We start from the raw sequence: 22,460 nt of genomic DNA, 5'->3' as shown, positions 1-22,460 counted from the left end.
ACTGATCCGAAGATTGTATGAAATGTTTAGGTGGACAACAACAAAATCCTAAGGATCTTATCTGGCTCGACTGGACCAAATGTTTAGGTGATAGCTCAGAAAGGCCGCAGAGAATAGTTGTTGTTTGTGGAGATGAGAATGGTGATACAAACCCGAGTGTTACCGATAAATATAAGAGGAGAAAATAAAACACAAAGGTTTTTAGTTTGTATAAATAATAATATTGGTGTGGGTGATTTATTAGGCGAAAAGTGCTGATGACTTTACCTGGTGTGGGTGAGACGCGTTACAATTCGCGAGTAAACCGAGAAGTGCTTCCGTACAGGTGAAGAGATGACTTATAAGTGTTTTGTGTATAAAAACCGAAAGTGAATCAAGGCTGTGGCAATCACTGCTTATTGGAAAGTTCTCACTACGATCCGAACTGAGCGAATACAGTTCCAGGGAGAAATTGCAGAGAAATTCCACTACCAAGAGAGTACTCTCTACGATCCGCGCAGAGCGAACATAGTCTCTGAGAAGATTTGTAGGGCAATGATTGGAAATATCACCCTACGGTCCGCCGTAAGCGAACATAGTTTCTCAGAGGGTTTGTAGAGAACACTTAAGGAAGGGAGGCCTCTCTGCGATCCGAACTAGGCGAACAAAGGCTCCCTGGAGATTTGTAGTGAAAATACCAATAGAGAGTTTCTAACTTAAACAGTTGTTGTAAATATTCACTCAGTTATTCAGTGTCAAGTGCAAGAAATTTTGACGGATCAGATTTTAATAAAATTGTTGCTAAAAACCTGATCTCATATTTGTTTAATTGTTAAATAAATTCGTAATAAAACTAAACAAAGTTTATTTTTTATTGATAGGGGAGGGTTTAAGTTAAATTAAAATAAAATGTTTGGGGTCTGAAGTTACATAGTTATAAAGCAATAAATTTTCAAAAATTATTATTTTTTTGTATGTTTTTAGTGCAATATACTTTTGTTGGATGGAGCGTAACTACAAAGGTCCACCGAGGTTCGGTCCAGTTATTTTTTTAATAATTAAATTGGACTCCCGAGATTCCGAAAAACCAAAATTTAGCTGCAAATCCCCAAACTACTGAAAGTCGAGAGGTTCCTTAAAAGGGACCTATACCCAAACGTGGACCTATGTCCACAATTTTTGGTGGAAAGGTTTAGCGACCACTAGGAACCCTAGGTACCAAATTACAACTAATTTGGAAGGAAAAGGTGGCTTAAATCCTCAAAATATCGAATATCAGGAGGTACCGTTATATTGGGGCTATACCAAAATATTTGCCTATGTTGTTCATATTTAGTCCATAATTACCCACAGACACAGATTGAGTTTGTGCAAAATTTCAGAAAGATATCTTCATTCGTTTCCAAGTTATTAATTTCGCGCCGCTAGATCAGTGGTTTCGGCCACTGTGCGCCGGCCGGGTACTTTTTGTTAAAAAACCAATGAACACTTGGTGGTGCATAGCTAAACATTGAAACAACCCTTAATGTCCGTGTTCGGCTACAAAGCAGAAGTTCGTGTGTTCAAATCCAGTAAGGGGCGAAATAATATAAAAATATGAAGAGTGTTGAAATTGAAAACAAATTCCACCTAAACTGTTCTAAAAATAAAAAAAATATATTTTTATCATATAGCTTATTTTTCAACTTTCAGTGGCTGTAGAATAACTAGTTATTCTAGTGGTCATAGAATAACTAGTAATTCAGTGCGACATGCCCTTGTTAAAATAATGGGTTAGTAGGGGGATTTGTAAGTAGTTACGGCTGCCAAAAATCCCTTACAAAACCCATTATTTTGGTAAATAAATAATAAATAAATAAATAAATAAATAAACAAATAAATAAATAAATAAATAAATAAATAAGTAAATAAATCAATAAATAAATAAATAAATAAATAAATAAATAAATAAATAAATAAATAAATAAATAAATAAATAAATAAATTAAATAAATAAATAAATAAATAAATAAATAAATAAATAAATAAATAAATAAATAAATAAATAAATACATAAATAAATACATAAATAAATAAATAAATAAATAAATAAATAAATAAATGAATGAGTGAATGAATGAATGAATGAATGAATGAATGAATGAATGAATGAATGAATGAATGAATGAATGAATGAATGAATGAATGAATGAATAAATAAAATAAAAAACGTTCTGGGGGCGTTAAACCAGACTCGAACGATGTAAACACAAGGTGCTTCTACGGTCTCTTGTTCTTGGGAAGTAAGCTGCGAAGTACTTTTAAAACATTCTCGTCTATATCGAACTTGGATTTGTCAATCGCTTGAATATTTTTTGTTGATGTCCGGATGTGCCTCCAAACTTGCAGTAAAAAATCCCTCTCAACAATACTTCTAATAAGTCTGTACGTTGGTACAAAAGCTCTCGACCTAACATCTGCTCGATCTGTTGAGACCCCATGATTCTAGGCTTTCGTACACTGCTAGGTCGTGTTTCTCCCTTGAGCTATTGTCAGTTACAGGAACGCCTAGGAATTGTTCTTTACCCCCATGTGATACCAGAACAGCAACCCGTTCTTTCTGCTCTGTTTTGAAAATACCTGGTAATAGTTTTCCATGCCAGTGCACGCAAATAGCCTCGTTCCTTGAAGTTTTTGCGTGTATTTTTCATTGGTTATTCTCCATTGTTCACGGATAAAACTTCTGGAGGTCTTATATTTGTTGGGATCCTCTCCGAGAGCTTCCGCTGTAGCCAAAATGATACTAGTAACGTTCCTATAGTGCAGCTTACAGGGGTCCAGCAGCAATGACAATTTCATGGTTCGTATTTTCTTGAATCCACGCTTGATTCTTTTCGGGAGAGATGGTTCTTCGAAGCGTTTAGCATCAAAACAAGAGCTAGACCTCATTAAAGATCTATTAAAATACGAATACATTGACAAACATATATCAGAAAAGGGAAATAACAAAATAACAATAATAAATAATCTGTGGTATCTTAGTCCTGAACTTGTTGACCTGTTCGATCCAAACTTAGAAAAGAGCAACTGCCGAAATTCCTAGAACCAGGTCTATCTGGAGTAATTAAAAGTGGGGCTTCTTGTTGATCAAGAGATTACACTCTAACTCCGAATTTTCAGGAGGCGCAAAGCATGGTAAGAAGCTTGAAAGTTGCGTACGACATAGCAGAGCGAGGAGTTGAGCTCATCACAGATTACCACCAAGTAATTACAAAGGACGAACAACTGAAACACAGATAGCTCCAAAACCACATGATGTTGACGCTTGAATAAATTAAAGTTAGAATAAAATGTAAAAGACATTTGTTTTCATTCCAAAAATTGATAAGAAGAAAGAAAAATGTTTTTTTTTTTTGCAATAGACTAGTCACGTTTTTCGGGACATTGGCTTTGTTATCTCGAATTCAGTAATACTTACGTATTTTGTTTTTGAACATAAAATTAACAGAATGGCCTTTAATTTAATGCATAATACGGGCAAATAGCTTTAACCGTTCCACAGATATAGGTCGCCGATGTTGCCAAATAGCCAAAAAATCGAGATTTTCATAACTTCGAGGCCCCAGTAGCACGTGTTACCATATTCCAATTGTGCTCAAACTTTGGCAATCTTAAAATCTAACAAACCTAACAGGTTTAAGCGGCACCAGCGGCTAAAAAATCCGACATCGATTTGTACTCTTTGAGTTAAAACCATTAAGACAAAGAAAATATTGAATTTTACATAAAACGTTTGATATTTTATCAAATTTTATATTTTTACACAGTTTAATAATAAAAAAACGTTGTTACAATACTACATTTTTTCCCTACACCACAGTGTCGTAAGAGGTCTCAATAACATAATGATCTGCTAAAAAAAGTTAAATGACCAACATTCTTAATTTAGAACACTTTGAGGAATTTTGATGATTATACCCTATACCACAATGTGGAAAAGGGTATAATAAGTTTGTTTTCCCAAAAATTCATGTAACGCCGCGAAATATTCGTCGTAGACCCCTCATGTGGTATACCAAACTTCATATCTCGACGAGATAAAGCGATTTAGCGATGTGTGTCCTTCCGTCCGTCCGTCCGTCTGTCCGTCCATTAAAAATTGTAATCAAGCTAGAGGCCGCAATTATGGACCGATTGTCACGAAATTTAGTATGGAGGTCGGGTTTGGACCAGAATAGAACTGATTAGTTTTTGGCGATGATCGTGAAATGTTAAAGGGATGAAATGGACCAAAAACAAAATTTTTGCTCGATTTTGTAGCCGCTCTGTAGGTCGCAATAATAGTCCGATCGGCGCGAAATTTTAAACGTAGCTTTGGTTTGAGATGAAGAAGTAGCGTGCAAGTCAACGGTATGATCGGATAATATTTAGCGGGTTAAATTGATCAAAACTTTTGTGTATACATTTAAATAAAAGTTATCATTTATCAAAAGCTAGCCCGGAAAGCTAGTGCACAGGGATAGTGGTATAGGGTATCACATGGTCGGCCCCGTCCGACTATAGTCTGTTCTTACTTGTTTTTCAACTGTAATTGACAATTTTACGACTTTTATGACGATTTTCGGCCACACACTGTTTGCATATTTTTTGCATATTCTGCATATTTTTTCATATATTTGCATATTTTTTGCACATTTTTTGCTTATTTTTGGAAAAATCCGTTGTCAACTTATCTATTTGAGCAAGCAATTGACACTTGGGTATAAAAAGTTTCTTCTTGAAAAACAAGAAACAAGGGGACTGATGAATATTTGTAGCGATATCTGAAACTATAGTCGTCTTTCCTGCCGTACCACTTGGTAAACATCGCCAATTTGTTCCCACTAATAAATTAATGTTGTTTTAATAAAATATTAAAACTTAATTACGAGTAAGCCAGACTATTTTGAAAAGCAAAAAAAAACTGTTTTGAAAATTGCGATTTTTTGTTTTGGGCTCAGGCGCATCCTTTTTAGATCCTAAGTAATAGGCCAAAACACAAGATATCCTTGAAAATTTTTTTTCAAAAATTTCCGATTTTCTCAAAATGTCTACAATGTAATGCTTAGTGCTATGCATGCGCGTATCTTTTCTATATCCCGAGCAATAGTCTAAAACATATATCCTTGAAAATCGTTTTTCAAAATCGTTTTTACCTTCGTTCGAATCTGTTATACGACTGTTATACCACTAGTAATGTGGTTTTTGTCTCTGCTAGTTAAATCGATTTTATCTTCACGCACATCTTTTTTATATTTTTAAAAAGTTTAAAATAATACCATTCGTATAAGCTTTTGTAAACCAATTAGCTCCTACAAAGTTTAAAGACGCTGTGGCAACAAAATGAACTGTAATGAACTTTTTATGAACAATACTGAATAAAAAATAAAATAAAAAACTCAACATAGTTTGGACGAAATCCGGGTCGACAATCTGCAGCCATTTAGCCCAATCTGTTTCTCCTGCTGGGACGCATGACACGCCTCAAACGGATCAACCGATTTGGATCAAATTTTAGTTCACGTAATGTTTTCATAATGGTCCACCCATTCGGGTACATCCACCGCAAAAGTTAAACATTTTCGCTAAAATGGTGTGCAAATATCTAATTTGGCCATGCTTCCTGACATAATGGTAACGGGTGATCCTTTTTCAATAACCTTTTTTACAGATCGCGTGTGAGTCGTATGATGAACAACGTCTACAAATCGTTCAACTTTAGTACGAAAATTCTCGTTTTTTGAGGAATGTGTTTTGAGCCTAATTTTGTTTAGCGATCAAGCCCATTTCTTGCTTAATGGGTATGTAAACAAGCAAAATTGCTGCTTTTGGGATGAAGAGCAACTTAAAGAGTTGTAAAAGCTGTCACTTCATCCAGAAAAACAAAGGTTTCGAGTGGTTTGTCTGCCGGTGGAATCATCCGTTCACATTTCTACAAAAATTATGCCGAATGGTCACCAAGATCGTATGATATCAAACAAATACGGGTGTTATTTGCTGCTTACCAGTCGAAATGTTCGAACAAGTCATTGAAAATCGAACTCAAATATGAATTGTACGATCAGAGACGTTTCTGCGACCAAAAGTTTATAGACATAATCTTCAAAAAATAAATGCCAAAGAATGCTCTTTCAAATGATAATAAACATTTCCCATTCAGTTTTATTTGTCTGTGTTCTTTTCTTTAAAGAAAGTATGAACCTCGAAAAGGATCTCTCTTTATAAAGGTTATAAATCCTACGATGTCCAACATAGAATGGCTGGTGGACGCAACAACTATCGAAAGGAATGACTCTCATAATAAGAAGTCGGCACATTCTTTCAGAAACATTCTCCACAAAAGGAAAACCCTTTTGGACTTCAATCGAAATCAACTTTATTAAAAAAACCTTAGCATTTATTCCCCAATCGTTAAGAAATACAATACAAATTTTGGGCAAAAAATATTTTGGCTGTGAAGCCGGTTTTCGATATGGATAAAAGCCGTCTGACACGTTTTTGCTTAAGGGAGGAGTTTTAATGAGTTTACCTCCAACCGTTTACAAGTTATAAATTTGGGCACAAGTAATTAATCGGTGTGTTGATTAGAGATATTTGCTTATTTAACAACAAAAAACATTTAATTCTATTTCCAATTAATAGCAAAAACGGTATCCATAAAAGTTTTTAATGTCATCGAGTTCAAAAACTTCTTCGTACAGCTACGGCACGGGTGCCACCGTGGTGCAATGCACACCCGCCTTGCACGCTGAAGGTCGTGGGGTTGATTCCCCGGCCAGGCAACATCAAATATTTCCAACGGTGGCAAAATACCCCTCAGTAATGTTGGCGATATTTCCTGAGTATTTCAGCCATGTAAAACTTCTCAAGTGCTGTCTTAAGACACGCCGTTTATCGGGCGATAAACAGTAGGTCCCATATCATTGAGCTAATATGAATTGGTGTGCACTCATTGATATGAGAGAAGTGTCCCTTGTCCCATCTGGGATGTTTGTGAAACAATTATTAATATTAACGCTTCTTAGTTATAAAATACATTCTATAACATTATACCAACGGTAGAGTTTTTGGAGTTTTTTCGACTTATAGTATTTTTTCTGATATTGTTTTCTGAAATATTGCCCTAACATGTGTTTCGTAGTCTCAAACGGTACTGCGAGTAGGATTTGGAGTCTATGAGTCGTAATCTGTATTGCACGACTCCGGGTAAAAATGCTTTCTTTTTTAATGCATTTTTAGTTGGATTGGACGGACTCAATCACTTCGGTTAAAGAAGTAAAATATTATTTTCTTAGGTTATCGACACAATAGTAGTACACAATTTTCGATTCTAAATATTCGATACAAGTCCAATATGCACTCGCGCATACGAGTTATTCTTCTTTTTGGAGGTATTCAATTCATAGAAGTCGTTTAGTGTCTATTAAGATAAATAACTAATAAAATACCTTGACGTACTACAGTATACCAAATACCATTAAATGGCTTATAAAATGTTAATATGTAATGTACGGGGATCAAAGATTTGTCCAACTAAAAACTTTTTGAAAAATGGGACTGAAATTTGAGGGCGATATGCATTAAAACGTGGATTTATGTTAACCACTTTCAGCATGGAGGTTCTCCAATCCAAAAATCCATTTTATAGCTGATATTCTTAGAAATCTGAAAATCTTGCGATAGCGAAAACAACGACTATTCTCTGCGACTATTAGAAACAAAAATGCCAATTTAGAGCGAATGTGGTAGGAAAATTCTGGGATATACCAAAACATATATGGTTAATAACTTCAAAATACCGAAAACCATACCGAACGTGGTCTGATATGTTTAATTTTCGATTCAAAATATCCAAGGACTAACATATATTAGTCAGTTCCAAATTTCGAAAATGTATCTTAAATACTGTGAACTCTCTCTATTGATTTTATTTTTTTGTCTCAATAATCAATAAAAAATCAGTTACAAATCTTTAAAATAGCGTTACATAACCCTACACATTATTTTAAAATTTCATGATATTATGTCAAGATGGGCCCACCCCGAAATTAAATCCTGCCTTGACGACTTGCATGCATTTCACTTTGGACTGTTGTGAAAGCAAATTGTCAAATACATTAGAATCACAAGAATTTGGTATTTTTTACGAATTATCCGGCACTACAATTTTTCAGTATAAAAAAAGTGAAGGAAGCCGCTTCAAGGGGCCGACAGTTTATATGGAATTATAAGGCTTATTGATTTATTGGTGCACGAATTATCGCGATTCTACTATATCAAAAAAATAAAATTGTGCAATGGCTTCTTCTTAAAATTTTCGCAATTTTCACATTAAATTAAGAGAAACATGTTCTTATTTTCAAACTATTTGATAGTTAATTGTAGTTAGAATAATGTATTTATAAGTATCGATTTTATAAAAGTCAGACAAACATACTTTAGGGCTTCTCAGTACCAAATGGTATGAAATTTAGTATCTTTTAGTGCGCACACATGGGACCGAGGGTAATTTAGAACATTACTTGTAATGACAAATCCTAACTCTCCACAGAAATGTTGCTTTGTGGCAATTTTAGTTATATCATTGTCTATTTTGACTGGATTATTCGTTTTCCAAAAAATAGATAATTTTGAGGACAGCTTAGAATGTAAAATAATTGAGTTGTTGTTGCTTAAATATTGAGTAGAATAAGCACAATATATTTTATATTTTACAAATATAATATCTATAATAACATAATATATCTTTTCAGCAACTTGCATCGCAGCGTACCCAGGTACAAAGACAACAAGCATTGGCATTAATGTGTAGGTAAGTGTCTTTATTCCCATAATCCTACAAGCAGTGTTGCCATATAAGTTTGGTCGAAAATCGTAAATTCTTGAGTGCAAAAATATATCAAAATCGTCAAATAAAATACGTTTATTTCAGCCAGCTCATTACTATCAGGAACGATTTTCGATCAAAAGTGGATTTGATTCAGCATTTAGCTTTTTCAGAAATTGAAAAATTTAATAACAAATACACGTTTAAATTTACATTTTTATTTGAAAAATCTCAATTTTTTATTATTTATCAATTAACGAAAACAATTATTTATTAAAGAAGTGTTATTTTTGTGAAAACCACTTTTTCTTCAAGCAAAAATTAATCATTTATAAAAACTTAACAATCTGGCATTACGAATGATAAATTAAAGCAAAAATAAAACACAAAACAAAAATAACTCAAGTGTTTATTGACTTTTTAATCATTTAGCGGCAAACACAGAAATTCACACTGCACTGAGATAGGACAACGCGTCCGAATTATCTCTTAGATTTCTGCGGCGTATTTTTTCAATGTTATTGTTACGGAATTTGGTTTAACTAATCTCCGTGTAGACGTTGTTTTATTCCCCGATACGATTTGTATCAAATAAAACAGGGTTCGTTTTAGATTACGATTTTACAATGCTTTATTTACTTTATTACACTTATTCGCAACCGACTTTAATTACAAAGCACACAGCTTAGTTCTAGTAAGCACACAGCTTGCTCTTTACTTCTTCTATTAACCGACTGCTCAGTTTTACGTCTAAAACACAACTAACTCGCTGTTGCTGAATCCCCTTGTATTTATCCCAAGCGCATCTGGTTCCCGATATTTCTAGTAGCTTTTAGAACACCACCGATTAATAGTGCGACAATCACACAAACAGGCACTAATGGGTACTTTACACGATATGTTTTTTACATATGAGTTGTCACTTTTTATATACAAAATGTATGCGCAAAGTGACAACTCATATGTAAAATAACATATCGTGTGAAACACCCATAAGCGTACAACTGCGCATACATACATGGGCGAAGAGCGATAAATGCAAGTGAATCGAAAGCACAACAATAACGTCACAACAATAACAAAATAAACATGGAAAGTAAGAACTAGAAAGATTAAGAAAAATCTATATGGTAACAAAAATTAAAAATTACGTTACAATTCAAATTTTTGAATTAACGCAAATTCAATTAATTAACTTAAAACTATCAGTTACATTCGTAACATTATGTTGATAGCTTTGTCTTGTCCCTCATTTACTGAAACAATAGAAACTCCCTGCATTATATAAAAATAACTTTCTATTTACACAAAAAGGTTTCTTTAAACAAAATATTTTTCACAATCCCCCCACCTACAGTGTTTTCTAATCATATGTTTTTTGTTTTCATTCTTTTTATTCATCTAATGTTGCCATATGTAAACTAAAGAATGAGATTTTCGGCCTTCACCAAATCGATCGAAATCTCAAGAATCTAAAACGACCCAACTTGACCAAAATTCATGAAAGTTTAAAATGTTGTGTAGCGTTACATAAAGCTATTTTAAAGGTTTTTTAGTTGATTTCATATGCAACATTGACACAAAGTATATAAATTCAATAGAGAGAGCTCACAATATCATAGATACAATTTTGCAATTTGGAACAGAGTTATAATATATTAGTGTTTGGATGTTTAGAATTAAAAATGAACCATGTCGACCACGTTCGCTATAGTCCCCATACAAACGTTCCGTCTGGTATTTTGATGTGTTAAACTCTAACAGATATATACAGTGTTTTAATGTTGTGGAGGATATAAACAGTTCGGCCCGAACATAACGCATTTGATTTGGAATAATTAGTTTTATTTCTCCTTCGCCGGAAACACAACAAACAACACAAGTTTTAAAATAAAAATATGAATTATATTGTTCAACAGATGCTACTTTGGCTTAAATATCAGTTTAAGAACAAAGCTACATCTCGTCAAACAAAAACAACGCTTTACAACATACTGATACTACCCATGCTGATGACAAGGCAGTGCTTGGTGTGTTTGAGAGAAAAATTCTTCGAAAGATCTATGGACCAATCTGCGTTGACGGTGAATATCGACGTCGTATGAACCCGAGATGTTTCTGCTATACAACGACATCAGTATAGATAGAGATGCAAGGATTGCGTTGGCTAGGCCATATCAAGAATGAGCGATGATGAACCCGCTAAAAAGGCGTATAAATACGTGCCACAGAATTGGCATTCTGCGGTGCACGCAAAATTGGCAGACCTAAGCTTAGATGGAGCAAACAAGTTGATGAAGAGATGAAAAGGCGCGGTATTCCAGAAAGCGAAGCAGCAAACAGAGAGAATTGGAGATATTTTCTTAGTTCAACTTATAGAACAAATGTTCTGTAATAGGCCAGCTAAGTAAGTAGTAATTAGTTTTCTTTCTGACCACAATTTTAAGTGGAGAAGTTACTTGACCTCTAGGAACCAAATTATAGCTAATTCGGTCACAAAACGTGGACCATATTTTGGTGAAGAAGTTTTTTTTCTACTGGAACCCAAAAGCCAGAAAATGTAGCTAGAAACATCAAAATACCTGAAATCGAGTGGTACAGATCTATGGGGGCTATATAAAAATGTAGCTGGAGGTATGTTTAAAAAAATCGGGGTCAAAGTTCAAATTTTTAGGTTTATTTTAGGTTTTCATGATTTTGCGTGGAACCGGCAAGCCTCCTAAGTAGGCTATACAATCAATGTATTGTGCCGATTTGATCATCTATATTCCAAGAATGGTAAAACCTAGGGAAAAAACAGTAAGGAAAGGATCATAGTCGGGCGGGGCCGACTATATGATACCCTACACCACTGTGATTTCTATATAATATGGTACACTTAGTACTAAACAAAATTCTGTCACACATTTCAAATTTCATCAAAATCGGAAGTATATAGCGTGTTTGGTGCAGCAATTACGTCAAATCAGCCGAAAGTATATATGAGAGCTATATCCAAATCTGAACCGATTTCGATGTAATTTGGCACATTTATTTTTAGACCGAATTCAGTCACACATTCCATATTTCATCGAATTCAAACATATATAGCGTTTTTGGTGCAGCAGATACCTGGAATCGGGCGAAAATATATATGGCAGCTATATCCAAATCTGAACCGATTTCGATATAATTTGGCATACTTATTTCTAGATCGAATCGGACAAAAAATGCGACCTGTACGTTGCGAACAAAAATACATAGACAGACGGACATGCATAAATCGACTCAGAAAGTGATTCTATGTATATCCCCAAAAGGAACTATGGGTCTATTTCGTTTCCTTTTGTATGTTACATACAAATGCACAAAGACATAATACCACTTACCACAGAGTGGTGTAGGGTATAATAAAGTCAATCTTGTTGAGAATTCTCGCAGCTGCAATTTTTTAGTCCCATTACGATAGGACTTGCGATTTCCAAGAAAAATCGTGAAAACCAAGAAAAACCCCAAAAATTCTAACTTTGACCGTAATTTATTTGAAAATCCATCCGGCGATTTTTTTGATTTTTCGCATCTATGAACATTGTAGTTTCAGAATCTGCAAAAACTACCCAGGTGTAAGCACCTTTCATTTAAAGTTAGTTAAGGCGCACCGTGTGTATTAAATGCTTGAAAATCGTTTCCCAAAATAAGTCATAGAGCAAAACAGGCTGAAAATGCATGCCTGTTTTATGGAAAGGTCAGTAAGAGCTTTCCTTCCGAATATTTTGGACGACTCAAAGTGAAACGACGCATTAAGATTTTCTATGGAAAAGGTGGAGAATCGGGAGGTACCGTTATATGTGGACTATAAAAAATTTATTCCTATGTTTATTTTTTGAGGAGAAGATTTTACCTTACTGTCAAATTATAGCTAATTCGATCTGAAAATGTAACTAAAAAGGTAATCATACCTGAAATCGGGCGGTACCCGTTATATGGCTATATGACTATACTAAAACGGGGACCGATGTAGTCCATCTTCGAAATTGACAAACATGTGTACTCTATCTCAAATCATTCGGAAAATAGCTATGGTGGAGGGTATAAAAATTATTATTATTACTATTAGCCCAGTCAAAATGGACATGCGTAGAAGGGGGAAATAGCAAAAATTCCCACAAAGCTGAATTTTGGTGGACAGCTAGGTTTTACCATTAGAAGCAAAGCCCTAAAAGTCCGGTAAGACTTAGCAATAGCCGGCTAGAGTAAAAATTGAAGATTTAACAATTGTGTACAATTTGAAGATTTAACAAAAAAGACATACCATTTTCGAGATATCGCGATGTAAAGGTCAAATTAAAAACTAGCCGCGTAAGTACATTATGAGCGAACTGCTTAAAATAACCACACAATGTGTTAGGTATTTCCATAAGTTTTCAAACGATTAAAATTATACTTTTCCGTAATCAGCGCAACAAATCCTACCTTCGGACAACCCTCCTTCGGACAAAACTTAAAAAAATCGGAGAGTTTTTATTGGGGTCGTTCCCGTTGGGCTTCGAATACACATGTGGGTTTAATGGGGTATTTTTTATTTATGACTCTAAAATGGAATAAATAAACTAAACACGCTCCGATTTGTTTGGATTTTTTTAAAAATAGGTATAATTTCGCTCTTCAAGGAAACATATATTTTGTGATCGATGAGGACTTTTAGGACGTTGCTTCTAATGGCAAACGCTAGCTCTCCACCAAAATTCAGCTTTGTGGAAATTTTTGTTATTTCAATGTCTATTTTGACTGGGTTAAGTTGAGAAATAGTTTTTTTTTTTATTAAAAATCATGCCATAAAGCCATACAACATTGATGTGCAAAACTATCAAAAAACAACGTTGGCGTATTTCTGTATTTCTCTTAAGTTGCCTGGAGAAATCAACAAATAAACGATTAAGCATTGTTTTTATTTTCTTTTCTTTTAATAATATTATAAGGTCATTATTGTAAAATATATTTATGATCAAAAAACATAAGAAATGAATTGAAACAAGTAAGAACGGCTTTAACTTGTTATCCCCTCCACCAGGAGTGGTATTAAAGTAAAATGGAACAATTAGTTTCCTTTCGTTTATGAAAAAGACTTAATACCAAATTTCAGCAATTTCGGTAAAACAATATCGCTAACCTTCTAATCGGGAGGTACCGTTCTATGGGGGCTATATCAAAACGTCGATCTATACCGACAAATTTCTGGCGTAAAGTTGTTAGACTCAAAGAAGCCTATATACCAAATTTGGGGGATATAGAACGTTTTATAACCCCATGAAAGACTAAATATCAAATTTCAGTCATTTCGGTGGGATATTAACGTCACATCCTTCACAATTATGAAAATCGGGAGGAACCGTTCTATGGGGGCTATATCGAAACGTGGACCTATACCGACGAAATTCAGTCGGAAAGGGTTTTACTTCGAACGTAGAGTAAATACCAAATCTCAGCCATTTCTGCTTGTTGTTGTGGCCACAACCCTCAAAAAAAAGGAAAATCGAGATGTACCGTTCTATGGGGGCTATATCGAAACGTGAACCTATACCGCCAAAATTCATATGGAAAGTTTTATAACTCAAATGAGACTAAATACCAAATTTCAGCCATTTCGGTGTGATAACGAAGCTAAAACCTTCAAAATACCGAAAATCGAGTGGTACCGTTCTATGGGGGCTGAATTAAGGCGTGGGCCTGTGCCAACAAATTTCTTTGGGAAAGTTTTGTTACCCAAACGAAGACTAAATACCAAATTTCAGCCACTTTGGATGAATATTGAGGTCACAACCTTAAAAATACCGAAAATCGGAAGGTACCGTTCTAAGGGGGCTATATGGAGGCGTGGACCTATACCGACAAATTTAGAGGGGAAAGTTGAATACCCCTAACGAAGACTAAATACCAAATTTCAGCCACTTTGGATGAATATTGAGTCACAACCTTCAAAATATCGAAAATCGGGAGGTACCGTTCTATGGGGGCTATATGAAGGCGTGGACCTGTACCGAAAAATTTCTGGGGGAAAGTTTGGTACCACTAACGAAGACTAAATACCAAATGTCAGCTATTTCGGAGTAATATTGAGACCACAACCTTCAAAATACCGAAAATCGGGAGGTACCGTTCTATGGGGGCTATATGAAGGCGTGGACCCATACAAACAAAATTCTGGGGGAAAGTTTTATACCACCAACGAACTTTTAATACCAAATTACCAAATGAAGCTAAAACCTTCAAAATACCGAAAATCGGCTGGTACATTTCTATGGGGGCTACATTCAAAATACCGAAAATCGGGAGGTACCGTTCTATGGGGGCTATATGAAGGCGTGGACCCATACCTACAAAATTCTGGGGGAAAGTTTTATACCACCAACGAACACTTAATACCAAATTTCAGCCATTTCGGTGTGATAATGAAGCTAAAACCTTCAAAATACCGAAAATCGGGTGGTACCGTTCTATGGGGGCTATATCAAAACGTGGACCGATGTATCCCATTTGCAATACCAAACATCCTAAAAGTAATAGAAACTTCTGCACCAAATTCCAAAGCTCCATCTTAAAAATTGCGAGCTGTATCTTGATTTCAACAGACGGACGGACAGACGGACAGTTATATCGACATAGAATTTTACCCTGATCAAGAATATATATACTTTATAGGGTCTCCGATGAATATTTCGATGTGGTACAAACGGAATACAAATTTAATTATACCCTCCATATTGTGGTGGAGGGTATAAAAACAGACAAAATAATGTTTTCTTAATTCATGTAAAAGAAAAATATTCACTCCCTTAATTCATTAAAAATTAGTTATTCATCATGCTGAACTAGGAAAATCTCAACGGAAATTAGCAGAAATACTTAATATTACCCGATCTGCTACTCAAAAAAATAATATTGAGGCATAAAACCGAGAATAGCGTCTGCAAAAAGTCGAAAAACAGCGAGAAAAAAAGTTTTACTGTTCTAGTGGATGTATTTTTTCGATATATGATTTATATTCTCCAGGTTAATAGTGTTCCCAAAAATAGGATTTTTTGAAAAAATTATCGCACTTAATGTTGTCCTTTGGCAGTAGATTACTGTGATGCTGTGGGGGCTTCATAGTCAATATACCTGTTAAATTATGCGTACTCGCGAGTTCTTTAATCCTATTACTGGTGTTTAGAATGCGCGTCGCAGCCAGATCAGAAATACGAAAAACACCTAAATTGGGAATTCAAAATGTCAGCATCCATAAAACTTGGATGTGGTAGAGATTTCGTGAAAATACACCTTTGGTCCCATACAAATTAATATGGAAACAAAGATCGATAGGTAGGCGCGGGTTAACGTTAACCGTAGGAGTTCCTACTCACTCTATTGGTCATGCTTAGGATCTGAAAATGACTTGGAACTGTTGGTTTTACTCGTGTGTTCCAATGATGATGTATGGAATAGTTGTGAATTTTGTTGGTGGTAATGTGCAGTTCAAGTTAAGGAACTAATTTTACTCCAACAACATTATGATTTATTCATTAGCTGATAAGATCTGAGGAAACACATGTTAATTTATATGTTAATTTGACTTTGGAAAGCGTAATACTGTCAAATCACATAAAAATTTTTAACAAATAAACCAAGCATTTTTAGATTTGTGATTTATATGAGAGACCATTTTCCATTTGTTAAACTACGGCTGACATAGATAAATGGGGAGTTGGTTTAATTTTTTCAACATAAGCGTATATGAAGTATCTCATCTAAACTTTTCTATCCGATTGGACCCAAATTTAGAAGTTTTTGTTGTGTGGGTTCGTATCGTCGGCTTTCCTTTTTCAAAAAGCATATTGGTCAGTAAGCTCGTCTCTAACGAGAAATTAATTAAAAATTAATAAAAAATGACCTTCGCTTAATAGGCAAAATTTTCAAATAAAAATAAAAATCAGCTAGAGCCAGGCTGGGGTTCGAACCCACGTCCTTGAAAAACACATGGAAAAAAGTGTTGTCACGGCGTGTTAGTGTTCAGAACCAAACTTATAACTTTCAAAGGCTACGCTAAGCGTTTGTCATGAAAGCCATACAAAGATTTGAACAAAAAATTCAACTTTGTAAAAAACAAATTGCATTTGAAAGAGGAAAAAAGTTAGATGATTGCGAAGCCGCCCCACAATCGATGTGTCTGAGGAGCCTTCCTAAACCAAAGGCGAAACATGTCATGTCACACAGTGGAGGTTGTGTGTGTTCGTATCGTCGGCTTTTCTTTTTCAAAAAGCATCTTGGTCAGTAAGCTCGTCTCTAACGAGAAATTAATTAAAAACTTTTCACTGTTTGAGGTCATATCAAAAACATCCAAAACACAAGTAAGAAAGTTTCAGTTATCTGTGCTGGCGGAGATATACCCTCAGCCACTGACAAAAAATCATTGACATATACCAAAAATTTTTAGTAACCAAACTTCTTCATAAAGGACTCGAAATATTAAATTACGTTAAACTAAGTTTGGACGAAAGTTTTAGAGTTATCTGGCACAATAGCCATTTTAGTGTACCGATATAGTCTAACTTGATACATGGCTGGAAGAAATAATACGATGTGCAGAAACTCCCTGCGAGAATTATTTCATTTCATTTCATGCGCACCAGCCAGACAGATGTACGGACGTGGCTAAATCGACTCCAAATTGTCTGAAACGAATTTCGTCCAAACATACTTAAACTCTATAACCTTTTTTGGTCGTATCAAAGTGTATATGGTAAAAATCAAATTTCTTTTGCAATTCCATGTAAAAAAATTTTAAATTTTTTGCGAGCACATCTTCGTTTTTTGGTATAGAGGTTATGGAAAAAAATCTGGTTTCAAATCTGTTCGCGTTCACAAAATTGGCCGATGCGCGTAAAAGTTATAGCGGTTTTTATTTTCATTTAAAGAAAAAATATTTAAAAATGTCTTCTTTATTTTTATGAGAAAACTAGGGGACCCGGCGAACTTCGTCTCGCGGTCTGTTAGAATTATTACTGAAGTCGATGGATTTGTTGTCGAGTTCAATTGCAAATATTTCTTTGTTTTGAACTATTTAGGACGATCTTTGACGCAGATGCCCATTAGACAATTGTACTTTCTATAATTGTCAGTTTGTCGAAGAAAGAGGCTACTGAGAGGCAAAGTGTTTCTATTTTCCTCGAATCTCTGTCCCATAAACTGACAATTGGGCAGCTGTAAATCGGGACTAAAATATATTTATTAAGCAAATAACATATTTTGCGACGCACATTTGAAACAAAGTAATATCGTAACGCCCCCATTCGTTTCATAATCAATGGTTTTCTTCTTATCAGTACCTCCTACTGGCTGGAGTGTCTGGCTGGTGTGCACGATAACTCTCGAACGGATCAACCGAACCGAATTTTGAACTTCGAAAAACCTTGCCCAAACTTAGTTGATCCATATTGGTCCATTCCTTCGGGTACCTCCCCCACAAAAGGGCGCAATCGATTTGGTCCAAACTATGCAAATCGTATTACTCCATCCGGATATAGATCTGGTTTGAATATGGACCATATCAATCTACTCCTTCGTGTACCTACCACACACCATAAATGAAGTTTAGGAGCTTCTCTCAGATAGTTTTGAAATTTTTTTCAGCAGTCCATACTTCCTGAGATACTGGCCTAAAAACTCCAAGAAACCCTGACGGCATCATCTAAACTGCCAAATCCTGAAGATAACTCTCGCAGGGAGTTTCTGATTGGTCCAAACTTTGCATATCGTATTATTTCACCCAGTCCAGTCCTTCGGGTACCTCCCACACAAAATTTGGGAAAAGTGGACTTTGAGGACTCGTCTCTATTTGATTTTTTTTTTTTGCAGAAGGTTGTTTTCACGATTCCTATAACAACGGTACAATTATTTTCCGGAGTAAGTCCATGACACCCTGCCGGCACATGCTTAAACTGCTAGTATGAAGGATAACTCTCAAATTTTTCAACAATTTTTTCCAAACTTGGTTTAAACTCGCTGTTTAAACTTGTGTTTGATTATTTCTTGTTTTTGGTGAAAGGCTGAGGATACAGCTGACTGATACTTTCTTACTTGTTTCTTTCCAATTTGAATATCATACTTTTTCGATATACATACATACGTATGTATTTGACCATTAGCAATTGCGTTCCAGCTCTGCGGGAATTAAACTGATTTTCAGTGGGGTTATCAATATATACCTGGTACTGCTCAAATTTTATACGACATAAATCGGAAGTTCATCTTTCGAAGATGTTTTTACTTACGGTTCAAAAGTATACATATGTATGGTATTATGGGGCGGCTGTACCACCGCAGATTTTCTTGAAAACTACAAATGCTACAAAAATACCGTTAAAAGGAAGTTTAGCGATGATATATCACATCCCAAAAGCTGGCATTTGTATCAAATATATGATTGAGGATGCAAGCAGTATTGTGTTTTTCAGGGTATTGCGAAAAAAGTTCATGGTAGGTATATTTTGTTACATCTGGTTTGCCTTTGGTGATATCCAAAATACATTTTATACCGTTAAAAGACAATTCCTACAGAATAGAAATCCAATTAATTTGTATAAAAAAATAATTATAAATGCCAAGATTATTCATATTATGAAACAGGTTGGGGCGCCTATGCCAGGATGGGGTGGGGTGGGTTAATGTGAGAAATTTGTCGTATTGACGTAATATTATATCTTTTGTATCGAAATTCAACATACCAACTTCAATTGAATTCTAGGATCTGTTTCTTGTTGTCAATTTTAGTATAATTTTTGATTTTTCAATAGATAAAACGTCCCTTTATTGTAAAATGTTGATATTTAAGGAAGAAGTATGGTAAATGAATATTTAGAGTCCCTTGGCGTAGGTATCCACGTCGGTGACAATTTTTAGACATTTTGTAAATACTCAAAAATATTTTAAAAACAAAATTATAAACATTTATATATCAAAACTTATAGCCAAGATATGCTTATATTTTTTCCAAAAATAATATTTGAAAAAAACTTTAACGGTGTTGATATTGGAACATTTTGAACAAAAACGTGGCACACCCTCCCCATTATACCATATATGCCACAACCTCATTTCCAATTAAATTACCTCTGAGATCTAGATTTTTCTAATAACCCACCAATTTTGTGGATTTTGTACTTTTTTCCCCAAAACAGTAGAAACCATTTCCAGCGTTTTCATCTTCATCTTTTTAATCGGAATCTGACCGAAGCCACTAATAATCTTTACAAACTCTAAACTAAACTCCCTCTTTTTAACAAAGTTTTCGCTGTTAATTTTCTAAAAATACGCTTAAAAATAAATGAAAATCGATTTGATTGTTAATAAAAATGTCTATACAACTTTTAAAAATTGACAAAACAGAGTAGTACAATGGACCCTGACAGTTGGTGCATATACAATTTCACCAAAACCTGTAAAAAAAGTGTCACGGTATACACGAAGCTACATAGAAATGTGTCAAACATTTTTTTGCAAACATTTTTTTACCCAAAAAATTACGATTTTTGTTTATTTTGCTAATACAGTCATTTTTTATGAATTGTAAAATATGAATTTGTAAGAACTGATCAAATATTCGTAGTTGATTTTAAAAACTAATTGTAAAACAATAATCACATACATACATATGTTAGGGTGTATATGCAAAGGAATTTTTAACAAGAACCAAACTGAATTCAATGGAAGCAAGCTATATATATATAATTGCATTGCTCCAAAATCTGCAAAAATCTCCTCTTTTTGGCAAATTTATAAAGGAACAAAAATTTCAACAGTAGTAGATTCTGTTCTGTGCAATTAACTGCGTTAACTTTTATATTGAGCTTTGTGCAGAAATTTTAAAAGTTTAATAGATTTGATTTTTAAAACTGTTTTATTGATTTGTTGACATCCTTAACGAATTTTCACATCTTGAAAAGTAAAAATTGGATTCAGAATTTCGTGAACTAAAGCTATTGGGTTCTGAGGAAATATTTGAAAATAACGAAACGGATTTATTTCGCATTTGTAATATTAGATTGGTGGTTCATATATTTTTCCAATAAGACCAAAAAGTTTAAAGAAGATAATGGTAGGTATTACCACATTCGTCAGCAAATGTTAAACGTGTTTTCAGCCAAGTAAATCTTCACAAAACGAAATATGTATCGAAATTCTCTTCATAAGGATTCAAGGTTGGGTATACTTAAGAAAACAAATTGTTTGGCACATTGATTAAACACGACATGTTAAGAATGTTAACTCAAATATTTTTTTACAAAATCGTTTATTTAATAATTTAATTTAATACTGATTTGAAGTAAAAACATGTCTACTAACTTGAATAACCAATTTATGTTTATTTTAATTAAAAATATATTTAAATATAACTAAATGTTCCCATTTAAATTGTTGACGATTTTATATTAAGAATTTAGTTTTATTAAGAATTCATTTAAGAATTAAACAAATATGAAATTTGATATTTTGCAAAAATTTTCTTAAAATTTGGTGCAGTAAAGTTTCTTGCATTGGATAGTGAGTAGCTGAGAGAATATTTAGAATAACAACAAAGTAAAAACAAAATATTAGTCAACAGAGTATCTATAATGGATACAATGGAAAACATTTCTCAGTTTTATAGTTTGATTTTTTTTACTTTACAGTGTGCGCCGTACTGCGATAGACTCTAGGTCCCATATCATTGAACAATATGAACCGAGGTACACTCATTGATATGTGAGAAGCCTCTTATTATATTATTACATATATTTATATATATATTAACATTTACATGTCATCATTTTACAGCATTTATGAACGCACTCATGACTTTACCTTGTTTACTTTTTCTAAAATTCGGCTTTAACCCTACGGTCTATATCCGTAATAATGAAAAAATGGCTGTAAAATCTTTAATAATAGAGACATTTACATGACACTTGTAGCAAATGGAACAGCTATACCTCAAGAATGGTTCATTCTAGGAAAAAATTATACAGACCAAACTTGTAGATAATTTTTCTGCCTACAATATTTACTTTAGTCAAAAAGTAAATCCGAAAACCTAAAAAACCCCTTTTTGACCTTTGACCCCAAACAACTTTTTTGCATACATGGGATCGATAGGGACTTTTAGGACGTTGCTTCTAATGGCAAACCCTAGCACTCCACCAAAATTCAGCTTTGCGGGAATTTTTGCTATTTCAATGTCTATTTTGATAAATCTTACCGTTTTCTAAAAAATCGATCTGTAGAATTCTGGTCGATATCAGCTAAACTATTGGGAGTTGAACCAAGTAACCTTCTACAAAAAAACTTCCAAATAATGTTCTTAGAAATTCATCAGAACATTCTGAAACTCTAAAATGCTTATTACATGTTGTTTCAGCGGTATTTTGTATCATATCTTCTACAACACTTATTTCAAAAACTGTTCACACGAACAGTTTATTCTCTCGCATTTGGGATTTATTGACATATTTATTAAATTGTCATTGAAAAATATACTCAAAACAAAGTGATAGAGGCTTTTTAAAACAATGACATGTTCTGAGGAATTGTGTATTACATTCCAGCGAATATTTCTCCAATAGAAAATATTGAGAAAAATTTTAAC

General features: G+C 34.1%; 1 protein-coding gene across 2 annotated transcripts in view; it reads left to right on the top strand.

Annotated features, from left to right (window-relative positions):
* hfp (Poly(U)-binding-splicing factor hfp) overlaps positions 1–22,460 on the top strand; it is a 278,153-nt gene that overhangs the window by 152,497 nt on the left and 103,196 nt on the right. For both annotated transcript variants that reach the window (XM_073989365.1, XM_073989366.1), the window contains one exon: positions 8,751–8,809. In XM_073989365.1, coding sequence (XP_073845466.1) covers positions 8,751–8,809 — 59 coding nt within the window. The remainder of the gene's footprint in view (positions 1–8,750; positions 8,810–22,460) is intronic.

Source organism: Musca autumnalis, unplaced genomic scaffold (assembly GCF_047663935.1).
Source record: "Musca autumnalis isolate F117 unplaced genomic scaffold, ASM4766393v1 scaffold_5, whole genome shotgun sequence".
NCBI lineage: Eukaryota > Metazoa > Arthropoda > Insecta > Diptera > Muscidae > Musca > Musca autumnalis.
Note: the sequence above shows the minus strand (reverse complement) of the source record. Positions and strands in the feature narration are given on the sequence as shown.